This window comes from Ipomoea triloba, chromosome 10, assembly GCF_003576645.1.
Source record: "Ipomoea triloba cultivar NCNSP0323 chromosome 10, ASM357664v1".
Classification (NCBI taxonomy): Eukaryota; Viridiplantae; Streptophyta; class Magnoliopsida; order Solanales; family Convolvulaceae; genus Ipomoea; species Ipomoea triloba.
Genome location: NC_044925.1, coordinates 17569473 through 17581767, shown reverse-complemented (window position 1 = coordinate 17581767; position 12295 = coordinate 17569473). Strand labels below are relative to the sequence as shown.

At 30.6% G+C, this 12295-nt stretch overlaps 1 protein-coding gene across 1 annotated transcript; it reads right to left on the bottom strand.

Moving 5' to 3' along the window:
* Positions 1 to 6873: 6873 nt before the first annotated feature.
* LOC116033230 (nuclear transcription factor Y subunit B-4-like) lies at positions 6874 to 7288 on the bottom strand. Its single transcript, XM_031275986.1, has one exon. The coding sequence runs from the start codon at positions 7261 to 7263 to the stop codon at positions 6874 to 6876; it is 390 nt and encodes a 129-aa protein (XP_031131846.1). The 5' UTR covers positions 7264 to 7288.
* Between the last annotated feature and the right edge of the window lie 5007 nt (positions 7289 to 12295).

The following is a 12295-nucleotide window of genomic DNA, read 5'->3' as shown; positions in this document are numbered from 1 at the left end:
TTCACCCCCCCCCCCCCCCCCCCAAATTCTTATAAGACAAGCATATATGTATGTCTATTGAAGAAATCAGTAGGTCAGAAGTCATATTGTGGAGTGACATAAATCTATAATTTATGTTAAAATTAAAGGTTATAAATTTCTTTTAAAAAAAGTTATAAATTTGATTTTTAATTTTTAAATTAAATATACAAATTAAAATAAAAAGTGAAACAATCATTGTGTCACACATCATATTTTATATATAAGAAAATATATACTGAAGCATTTAGTATGCCTCGCACTCTTTATTGATTATAAAGCTAAATGCAATTTGTGCTGATATTAAACAAAAATAATCGAAGACGCTATTCACTTTAATTTAAAGCTAGGAACATAAGTTAATTTTAAACAAACAAGTTTCATATCTATTTTAATTTGCCTTCAATATCATTTTCAAGTGAAATGAGTTAAATATCTACTAAATTATTAAAAGAAAATAAAAAAAAAATCAATGTTAGTAAGGTTCTAACCAGCCGGAATAAAAAATGTGTTGGTGACTTGGTGTAATTGTTTGTTGTGATTAGTTGTACCTTTTATTTATTTTTTTGTACAATCATAATATCTTATCAATTTTGTCCTTATTTTTTAGCTTTTTCTTTTATCTCAATTCCTCCTCAAGCTTGTTAATACTCTAACGGATGGAGTAACATGAAATCAATATACCATCGCAAATGTCTTTTGCAAGCATAAGGGAATATTTGGGAGTTAATTAATGACAATTAATTCCTAATTTTTTGTGTTATCTATCAACTCTCCACCAACATGCATGTCCATTACTTTTTTTCTTTTTAAATGAATATTGAAATTAAACTTTTTTTTTTGAGTTCTACTGACTCTGTTACATTGTAGTATCTGTTCATATAGCTACTTTCTCAACCTACTGAAGCACAAAGAGTCAACAGATGCCTCCACTGAGGCTCGAACCCACTCCCTTCCACATGAGAGTGTACACCGGATAACTTATAATCTCTAAATATTTGATAATTTTATAGGTTTATATTAAAATAAAAAATTAAATTGAGTTTATTATTAATTTTTCAATTATCATAACATAGATTTATGTTATTTAAATGAGTTATTATGTGTCATTGTTGTAAAACTAATTAAAATTGTCAACTGACTAATTAATCAACACTTATAATCAATGTATATAAGCAATCATGTAATTGGTCAATGAAGTTTGATTCATTTTTTGAAGATTTATGTGTAAATATAATGCCCAGTTACATCATACAATAATTACTTTATTTACGATCTATGTAGTTTTACATTTACTTCGATTAAAAAATAATACTTCCATTTTTATTCATTGGACACTTTATAATTGTGTAATGTGCATATTTATAACTAGTAATATAATAAAAATGATTAGTATGAACTATGAAGTTCACTTGAGATAAATACAGTTGTTCATATACTTTTTTATAAGTCTCTAAATTTGTAATAAAACATTTTCCCAAAGTGACTTACAAACTCATCTTTGCTATACTTAACAACTTATTGTCCTATACAAAGTCATGATGTACTTGACTAGCAGGATTATATGATATAAGCAACCATTCTCCTCAACATTCTTTGCATGTAGTTTGAATAGATTAATTAAGACCCGTTTTTATTTGTTTAGTGGCAATTAAAACACTGTACAATAAAACTTTAATTTGAAGGTGAGGTTTTTCTTAACAACAAATCTTTCAAGCACTACGTCAAGATCAACAACATATGTTTCATTAGCAGCAAAGTTTCTCTTGCAATAGAGAATTGGAGCAGCAGATCAGAGGATCCTGAGTTATAGATCGAGGATTCCAAAGCAATAGAGGTTTAGGACCTGTTTGGTAAATGGTTGTTAGGTGATTGTGTTGGCTGTTTGGGTTAGAAAGTATGATTTGTTGATAATATTAGCTGATTGTATAAAGTTGTTTGATAGATTAGTTGTTAGCTGATAGCTGTTTGGTATAATTTCTTTTATCAAAAAGCTAATTGAAAAGGCTGGTTTGAGTAGCCTTTTGAATTTTAGCATTTTGGTGTTACAAAAAGCTTATTAACCAAACAACTAATAGTGGTCAAATAAGCCAAAATTGGCTATAGGCTGGTTATTTAACAAACAGGACCTTAATTTTGTAAGAAGCCGGGGTTCTGATCTTTTTCAAGAAGTACCAAAAACATTCTTTGTGAAACAGTATATGAGGAATCTATATTGTTAATTTTAAATCTTGGTACACTGGCAAATGAGGATACTTGCGTAATCAAGTAAAGTTGTTTTGGAAAGTGCAAAACCTGAATTTATCGACAAGTTATACATAATGGATGACTAAAAGTCAATAGTTGTTAAATCTTATATTTCAAGTTGTATTAATTGAATTTGTTTTTCTCCAATGAAAATTTTTAAAATTTGGTATAAATAAGAGTGAAGCCGATGAAGAAGTGAAAGAATATACAATCCGCGCAAGAGACGAGCAAAGTTTACAAGTAAATTTCTTGAAACTTTTACAAAGTGATGATCAATACCTCTCCAATGACTCCAATAGTTTCAAGAAGTTGATCTAGATCTATTCAAGAGCGTTTCTAGTTGGAGGAAAAATCAACCTTTGGTTGAAATATAAAACGTTGTATATCTCTACACAGTGTTGTAGAAAGAGGCTAGGGAGTAACAAACTCGTAGACTATTATTGTGCAAACCTAAACAAGCTTAGTGCTAGGATAGCTTTGTGATTAGGGCACAAGATCGATTTAATTTGTATTTTACGTGATGGACAAAAAATGCTAGTGAATTTCCTCATAGTGAAAAACAAATAAGAGTGGAATAGAGGAATTACATCATCATCCAACCATTCTAGCTAATGTGCTCTGATCTATCTCATCTTTACTCAAGACACTTTATTTTCTTGCACATCTTTAAATTGCTTAACTATTTTCATACAATGTACTAGCGTAGCGTGCTCTAGAATATTTCTTTGATCTATAGATTAAACTCTTAAAAAAAATTATTTTGACTATATAGTTAAGGTTCCAACATAACCGTTATAGGTATTATTGTTGAAAAGTTAACTATTGTAGTCAAACACTTGAAGTTGATTTACCTAATTGTCGAACAAGTTTGAAAACCTTAATAAGTTTATTTACCCCCTAAACTTAATGTTACTAACTGAAACCATCATTAACTCTTTTAATTATTTTGTTTTTGGTGAGATTAGCTCTTTTAATTATTATGCATTGGTTTATAAGTGTGATGGCCAAGAAAGTATTTAAGCAGAGCTCAAAGGAGACAGATATCTGATTTACTGTAGACAGATGTCTGATTTACATAGAGTAGCTAGTATTTCAAATTTATGATTATAAATTATGATTTATATTGAGTAATTGAAGCTCAATACGATCCATATTAACTCTTTTTGCTTCAGCAGGTTGAGAAAGAATGTATGAACAGATACTACATTGTAACAGAGTCAATAGTATTAAAAAAAAAACTCTTTTTTTTAATGCTATTGACTCTGTTACAATACAGTATTTGTTTATACATACTTTCTCAACCTACCAAAACACAAAGAAAGTCAATGCCCTCACACTGGATTTCAAACCTGAGACCTCTCATTTGAGAAGTCACAGCTATGTCTCTCGACCACAAAAACCTTTGGCTTGAAGGATGAAGGATCCTTGTTAAGTATATTACCATAAGCATATAGGCATTATATATATAAACTGCGATCACGCTTCTTCACATTAATTATTGGACGGACTAACAACAGCTGCTTAGTGTCTGCAGCTAAGTTTGCACATTGTATTGCGGAAATCTTGTAATTTAACTGCATAAACATGTGATTTTAGAATTTAGATAGAAAATTTTAAATTCAATTCACATCTTTTCATAAAACGTACAAAAAAGAAAGAAAAAAACAAAAAGAAAAGAAGAGCATTCTAGTAAGGCCTCGCTATATGCGCATTTGTTTCATAATCTAATCTAAAAATAAAATAATTCTCAATTCAGATTATATCTCTTATTTATGTCCATTTTGTTTGTTATATATATATATATATATATATATATATATATATATATATTATGTTATAAGAGTTGTCCTATACAATTTTGTGAACAAAAATATCCTTACTAACTACCGTAAATCTTTTTTCCATTATTATTACCATGTACATGTATACATATTATATCTTCTTATATATTCTTCCATTATAATAATGTGTATAGTTTGATTTTATTAAATTTTACTATAAGTAATATACATTTAGTAATATATCATACCATAATTATTATTCAAATTATCAATTATACTTTTTTTTTTTTTTTTGAAAACAACTATACTTTTATTTAATATAATATGAATTCTACAAATATATGAATTAAAAAATTTATATACTATGGAATATCATTTTATAAAAAAATATATTTTAACATTTAGTATTAATAATGGACATATATTTTTATGCATTGCAAATATAAAATAGTGCTACGTAGTAAGTAAAAATAAATGTGATACTCATTAAAGCAAAAATAATTCTAAAAATTTTAGGACTAACCTTGAACTTAGGAACCAGCTAGTACAACTTGATCAGGATAGCTTGCGTATTATGATTGTATGCAGTTCAATTTATTTTTATGAATTGTGGATATGTAATCTATAATCTTCTACCCCAACTTATACTATACATACATGATAAGACTTATATACATTAACTTATGTAGTTATGTACAATTTATTTTTTTGTGTACCCATAGTTTTAATCTTGAACACAAACTAATTCTTTTACTGAATTGTAAATACCTCTAATGAGTAGGACAGTTGACTTAAAAATTTAATGATGTTGTATATCCAAAGTCAAGGATTGAATCCTTAACGTTTGGTTAAATTCACGAAACACATGAAATGGATTACAAATCAATAATCTAATTATACAAATTAAAACACATTTTCAATTATTCAAGATTGAAAGATAAATAATGAAGTAGCGGGAATAATTTTGAAGGACTAAATTATTCTTGCGGTGGAGTTTAGATTCTTTGGGTTGACTGAATTATTCTTGCGGTGGGGTTTAGATTCTTTGGGTTGAAAATGTTTGAGAAAGTGAAACAGATACTATCTTGTAAAGAATCAGTTTCTGTTGTGCATAATTTGAGGGTTTAGCTTGTGATGATCGGATATTTCTTTTTGAATACAATTGACCCTATCTACTTAGGCTCAATCTCATGACCGGCCATATGAGAGAGTCACTACATGCCTTCTGAGTACAAGGTGCTTGACTGATCGAATATTTCTAAGAATATATATTATACGAGTTTTACCAAATGGACTCCCAAATCTTACTTTCTATGTTTTTTCTTAATGTATATGACGGGTACTGAAAAGCTACTTTTTCATGTTAGTCACAATACAAATGTCTACATCAAGATTTTGTGGGTGGAATAAATGTTGGAGTAAAAAATGATAATACACATAGTATTTTCCATATCCATATTATACAATACAATGTCCTCCAACAGACAAATTAAACAATAATTCTTACATTCTATAGCGCTGTTATTTATAACAAATCTAATTAAAGTTTCTTAATCTTATCCAGGTAGGGTTAACTACACATAGCAGTGTGTGTATTTGGCAATTTAATGCAATTTACACCAAAGTCCTACACCATATCATTTTTTTGATTTGAAAGGGTACACCATATCATTAACTCATTACTAATGTAACTAATAAATATGAAAAATAATCATAGTGTAAAAAAATCACATTAAATAATAAAAGTTTATTTTAAAAACTTCGATGCAAATAACACTTTCTCTGTGGGTATATATCCTTAATTCTCACTTTAATTCATTGAATGTTAGGATCTAACTTTTCTATAGTAATCAAGAACAAATTAAAGGTAAAATAAAAGTGTGAAAAAGCTATTTTTAAAAAAAGCAAAAGCGAAGTTATATATTAAGCAATCACTGAAATAATAATATCCTCTAAGGTACATCAATCCAAACAAGACCGACTAGCTTGATCCCCTTCACCTTGACTAAGAAGTGGGCGGCTTGATTATAGCTTCTACAAACAAAACATAGCACATAACCTATTAAAGATTCTATTAAGGATGAGCAAAATATCGATTAAGTACCCAATAACCGCTAACCTATGATCGAACCGATTGAAAAAATTAGTTATCCGTCGATTTCGGTTATTGTTTTAAACAAAATGTAGATTTTTCGGTTTTCGTGGCTGGAAATGCTATTTACAAAACAGTTCATTCAAAGAAATTCCAATTCAAGCTAATACCTTCTCCAAAAAGATTAAAAAAAAAAAAAATTTTAAACGTAAAAACCAAGCTAAATGATTAATACGATTATACAAAACTTGGAAACATACCTGAACTTTTCATTAGAACTCTAAAATCACGAACATGTACTATCAATTGTTTTCAATCTCTCAAAGAATATGGATTAAACTCCAAATCTCTTATAGTATATATAGCAACTAGCATCATCAATAATCTAGCTAAGATTTTCTGCAGAATGTTACCAAACTTTTCAGAAGATTATATTCAAACTAGAACCAAAGCACAAAGATACTTCGAATTTCGTCAATTCTATTTCAATGACGAGGTTATAAGCTAGATTCAAACTGAATTTGAGTTCTGTAATCTGAACTTACAGTAGAGCTAAGCTAAGGAAGAAGACAGTACAGCTAAATCCCGAAAAATAATTTTTGGGGATTTCAAACACACCCTAAATGAAGAAGACAGTACAGCGAAATCCCAAACATCACTTAGGCATCTCAGAAAAGTATTTTGGATTCCATAAATCTGAACTTACAGTAAAGGAAGAGCCAAAGAAATCCTTTTTCAGATATACGCGGTTTCGCCGGCGGTTTGCTTATCCTGTTGAGAGCAAGGGGATCCATCGTCGTCGTTGCTAGACGCGCCCTTGGTTTGATTCGCCCTTTGCCTCTCGTACTCGCGGAACTTATGAAGATACCTGGTCATGGCCTCGGCGTAGACGTCGAACCCTAGCGAGCTCAGAGCCCAGCAGATGTCGTCGCCGTTCACCGTCTTCCGATTCTCCTTCTGGCACTTGTCCGACGCTTCTCCGGTGACGAAGCTTATGAACTCCGACGCGCATTCTTGCATTCTTTCCTTGGCTTCTTTCGAGATTTTTGCGCTCGGTGGTAATATCTTCTTCATTATCCTCCCCACGTTGGCTATTGGCAGCAATTTGTCTTGTTGATCATCCATTCTTTGTGTATTTGATGGTGAAGACGATGTGGTGATGTGCTCTAAAGCAGACACGTTGCACTGCTGGCTCTTAATTTAGAAGCCTCACTTTATAGAGCTAGGGTCTTAAGTGATTCCGATGTATTTTGTGATTGGTAAAGTTATATTTTGTTAAGAATAAGTGTAAATAAATTTTGATAATTGAAATGTGTAAAATATAATTAGTATTTACATCTCTAAAATTATATTGTCATTTGTAAGGACTAGAAAATAAGTTTTTATCTATACAAATATCACCAAGTGTTACGCTATAAGGAAGTTCAACACAACAAGAGTTTGCTTCTGATATCATCAGCATTAAGAGTTGGTAGCAACACAAGTTTGCAACACACGAGTTAACTCGGCTAACTCTGTCGAGTAGGGCGAGTTAACTCGGTCAAATTCAACCGAGTCGGCCGCCAACTCGGCCTAATCAGCCGAATTAGGCGCTAGCGGGCGACCACCTAGGCAGCCGCCTAGGGAGCAATTCACCTCGGCCTAAAGGCGCCGAGCGTCTAGGGGCCGAGTTTTGTAACAGTGATTTCACGGACTATCAATTGGAAGAAGTTGTGTTAGCTTCCATCACTTTATATTTATGTAACAATACTTAGGGTCCGTTTGAAAAGCAGTAAAATGACTTCTGGAAAATGTTTTCTAGAAAATGAGTCATTTTTCGGAAAACAGTTGATTTTCCAGTGTTTGGATGTATTATGGAAAACTATCTTTGTGTGTTTGGTTCGTTTTCTGGAAAATGAGCAGGAAAATAACACATAAAATTAATGTTTTTTTTTCAAATTTAATTTTGTTTTACATAACCACAAACAATTCGATACAACATATACCAATAAATATTTTTGCAAATTTAAATTTTTTACAAACAATTTAAATAACACATAAAATTAATATCTTTTCTTACCTGGTTTCCAAAGGAAACCAGAACTGGTTCGGTATCCAGCACCGGTGCGGAAACCAGAACAAATAACAGGTTTGTTCTGATTTCCGCACCGATGCGAAAACCAGAATTGGTTTCCAGCATTTCGAACTGATTTTCCGGCTGTGGGTTTTAGTTCCCACAGCTGGAAAATATTTGTGTATCTTTAGATCTACGATTTGAAGAAAAAATGATCAAAGAATAGTCAGTTGTTAGTGGAGAAACATAGGGTTTGTTGATGGAGAAGAAGATGAAGATTTGGACTTGTTGATTGTTGATGGAGCTGGAGCTTTGATGGAGTTTTCCCGTGACTTGGATGAAGCTTTGGAAGATATTGTCGTGCTGTGTGAAGGAGAAGGAGCTGGCGTGAATGAGCTTCTTCAAAGATGTAAAATGACTTCCCCCAAAAAAAGGGGGAAGTCATTTTACAAGAAATAAGGGGCATTTTACATTGACCAAAGGGTCATTTTACATTGACCACCATTTTACATGACTTACCAAACACTGGAAACCGAAAAACGATTTCCAGAAATCATTTTCCGGGTTTCCAAACACACCCTTAGTTGAACTTCGGTTGATCCATATCAAATATATTATATTGTTAACAAGGCCGACTCGCACGAGTTAACTATAATATAATAGGTTGAGAAACTATAGATGAACAGATAAGGACAGTAGTATTCAAAAAATAAAAAAGAATAGAAATACAATAAATTAAACATTCAAAAGACAAAATTACCTTTCACATTAATAATAATAATAATAATAATAATAACAACAATAACAACAACAATAATAATAATAATAATAAAATTATTATTATTGTTATTGTTATTATAAAGTACATTTATAATAAATAACAAAAATAAATAATGATAAATTAGGTATTACCAAATTAAACTATTCATGAAAACACAAAAATAACATAATACCACGATACCCTCAGAATATCTATCCCCTTGCAAGTAGAATAAATCTTTCTCATAAATACTATTTTCGGGAATAAAATGACTTGTATGTTAAATGATGGAATAATAAGTCTATACCTAGGAATGTTATTACATTATTTCCAACCTCTCCCTGGACCAAATATGTTGTTTGGTATCTAAACATATGACTATTGAGGTATTGTTAATTAGGGTTTACGTATTTAAAATTCTCAATTTAACTCGAAAACTATTTAATTATTTTAAATTTCAATGCTTCCGTTCAAATTATCGAGGGAAAGTAATCCAAAATTTTTAATGGTAAAATGATGAGGGCAATTTAATTTTTTTTTCTTATTTTATTCTCTTTCTTCTCCATTTCTTGCTCTGAAACTGCAGCTACTATGGCCAGCAGCTTGAGTTCTGCAAGGCTCTCACTGAATATATCAATAGATGTAATTACAGAGTGTAAAATTAAACCCACCCATATTCAAAGATATGTTATTCCGATTGCGAGGAACGGGAGGAACCAGATGACGTGCGCACATAGAGCTGCTTCTCCCATTGCTCTGGACTAGAAAATAAAAAACTTAAAACACATTTTTCTCTATTTTTACGAATTATCACTAGTGAAAATCGAACTCGAGTTAGAACTTACTTGCCACTTGAGCTACCCATTGGATCATATAACATTTGTTTTATAACATTTGTTTTATTAGTAAATGTATAGGATTTGCTTGATACACTACATGAGATTTGATTATATAAAATATTTTAAGATTAGTCATAATTACTTGAATATTCTATAGAGAAAATATTTTCTAAGATATCACAGGAAAGATTGAATGGTTTGACAATTTTGTGTATTGAGAAGGATATGCTAGAGAATATTAATCTTGATTTTGTATTTGTACTCGTATAAATTTTTTGTCATGATTATTTTTGTATTTAAAAAATTTGTTGAAAATTTTCTATTTTTATTTCATGATTTTTGATATTATTATTTTTTAGTATTATTAAATTTAAATTTTAGTTTTTTCATATAGTGTCATTTTTAGTTTCGACCAAGGCTAATAAAATGTTTCAACCCACCCTATTTGGACACGATCTCTTTTGGGGTTTTTATATGTTCAAGTCGAAGGTTTTGAATTCATTGTTTGTTATGCGATACATAATAAGAGTATACAGCGCTTGATTGCTCCTCTTTATGTATTTATGGAGCTTTGTTTGTTTACATGTAATATTCTTTTCTAGTTTTATGCATTTGTTATATGAAGTACCTCAAGGAAATGAAGTACGTGGAGGTAGTGGCGCGTGAGGTTCTCCGATTCAGAGCTCACATTGTCGGGCTGAATTTCCTGTTGATGGAGAATTATGTTGTCCCAAAAGGCACCATCTTGTTCCCGTCAATTTTAGACTCGTCATTTCAAGGATCCCCGAATAGGAATGGCAATTTCAATCCGCCCCGCAGATATCTACCCGAATTTACCCCGCATGAATCGGATTTTTTGGGTGATAGTGGGTGGTGGGTTGGGGGTAAATCTTAAAAATGTAAATCCGTGGTAGGTCGGGTTGGATTCGGATTTTATGTGCAAAATCCTCGTAGCAGCCCACTCGACCCACCATGTGTGTATACATATATATATATATATATATATATATATATATATATATATATAATAGTAAAATAAGTAGTACTAGTATATAGTTAATTATAAAAGTTTCAATAACTTTTGGTAACTTTTTAGTATTTTTATATCTAAACTACTAAATTTATTTTTTAAAATTAACAATTTAGTTATTATATTATAATATTTCTATTATTTTATGTTTTAGTGTAACTAATGAATTTTATTGTTTAATTATGTCTAAGTAATTTTGATACTCCATATTATTTCTTGAAAAAAATAATAAATTGATAAGTAGTGAATACTCGTAGTGGGCAACCGCACCCGGTAGGGGTGGGATGCATTCTAAAAAAGTTCACCCGATGCAGGTTGGGAGTGGGGGTGGGTGGAGAAAATGAAAGGTGAGTCGGGTGATGGATGTAGTCCTCCTCGACCCACACCCGACCCATTAACATCCCTATCCCCGAGTGGTTCGTGGAAAAATGTCAAGAGGACCGGAGTTACAAGAAGAAATTTTCTGCAGTTTCAATTCAGAGGTAAGAAAAGAGAGGAAGCAAAAGACTAAATTACTTTCATCATTTTACCCATTAAAATTTTCTGGCTACTTCTAGCCGACAATTTGATCGGAATGACATTGAGAAAATGAATAGTTGTGAAATCAAAATGGCAATTTTTAAACTCGTAGACCCCAATTAACAATATTCCAATAGTTTATAAGACCATAAATGAATTTTTTTTCTTTTGCATTATTAGATCACCACATGATTGGAAGAAGTGGCGTGCAACCATAGAGATATTATGACATCAATTCTCTATGTTCGAACCAAATCATTAACTAGAATTCGTAATTCTTTAATGCAATTTTTGGGGATTTTAATTAATTAAGAAACAATTGTGATCAATAAAAAAGATAATAACATAAATTAGGAGGTCTCACTGTCTCAAGAATGCGTAATTGTTTTAAGCATTTATTTGTTGTGGTCAATAAGGTCCTAAGGGGATTCATATGTTCAAGTACCCTTATCTTACTAGTTGATTTCTCTCATTTTGCTTTTGATTTTCCTTGCTTGTCTTGGTTTTGATTAGTCTTTTATTTTAATTGATTAATTTCTCGACCATATATATAACTATGACTAGATATATAGAATAACAATTAGTACTAGTGTTTGTAGTCTGGGATACAACATCTGTTACTCAATCCTCTATATACACACACACGCAATAAAATTGTATTCTATTTATTTATATTTTATTTTACAACAAAATTTCCTTTTATGCGTATGAAAAGACACATAAAGAAAAAGAACTATTTCAATTACAGTAACTTAAATATAAAATTAAAAAAAAATATACATCTAAATTAAAATCAAATTAAATTAAATTATTTCACTTATAATCTTTTTAAATTGATTTTAAAAAAAAACTATCTATAATGTTAAAATATTAAATTAAGTAGAAGATTATAATTCTATCTAGCTACTTAGAGTAAATTTGACATATCTATTATAAATTGAAATTTTTATTCTATT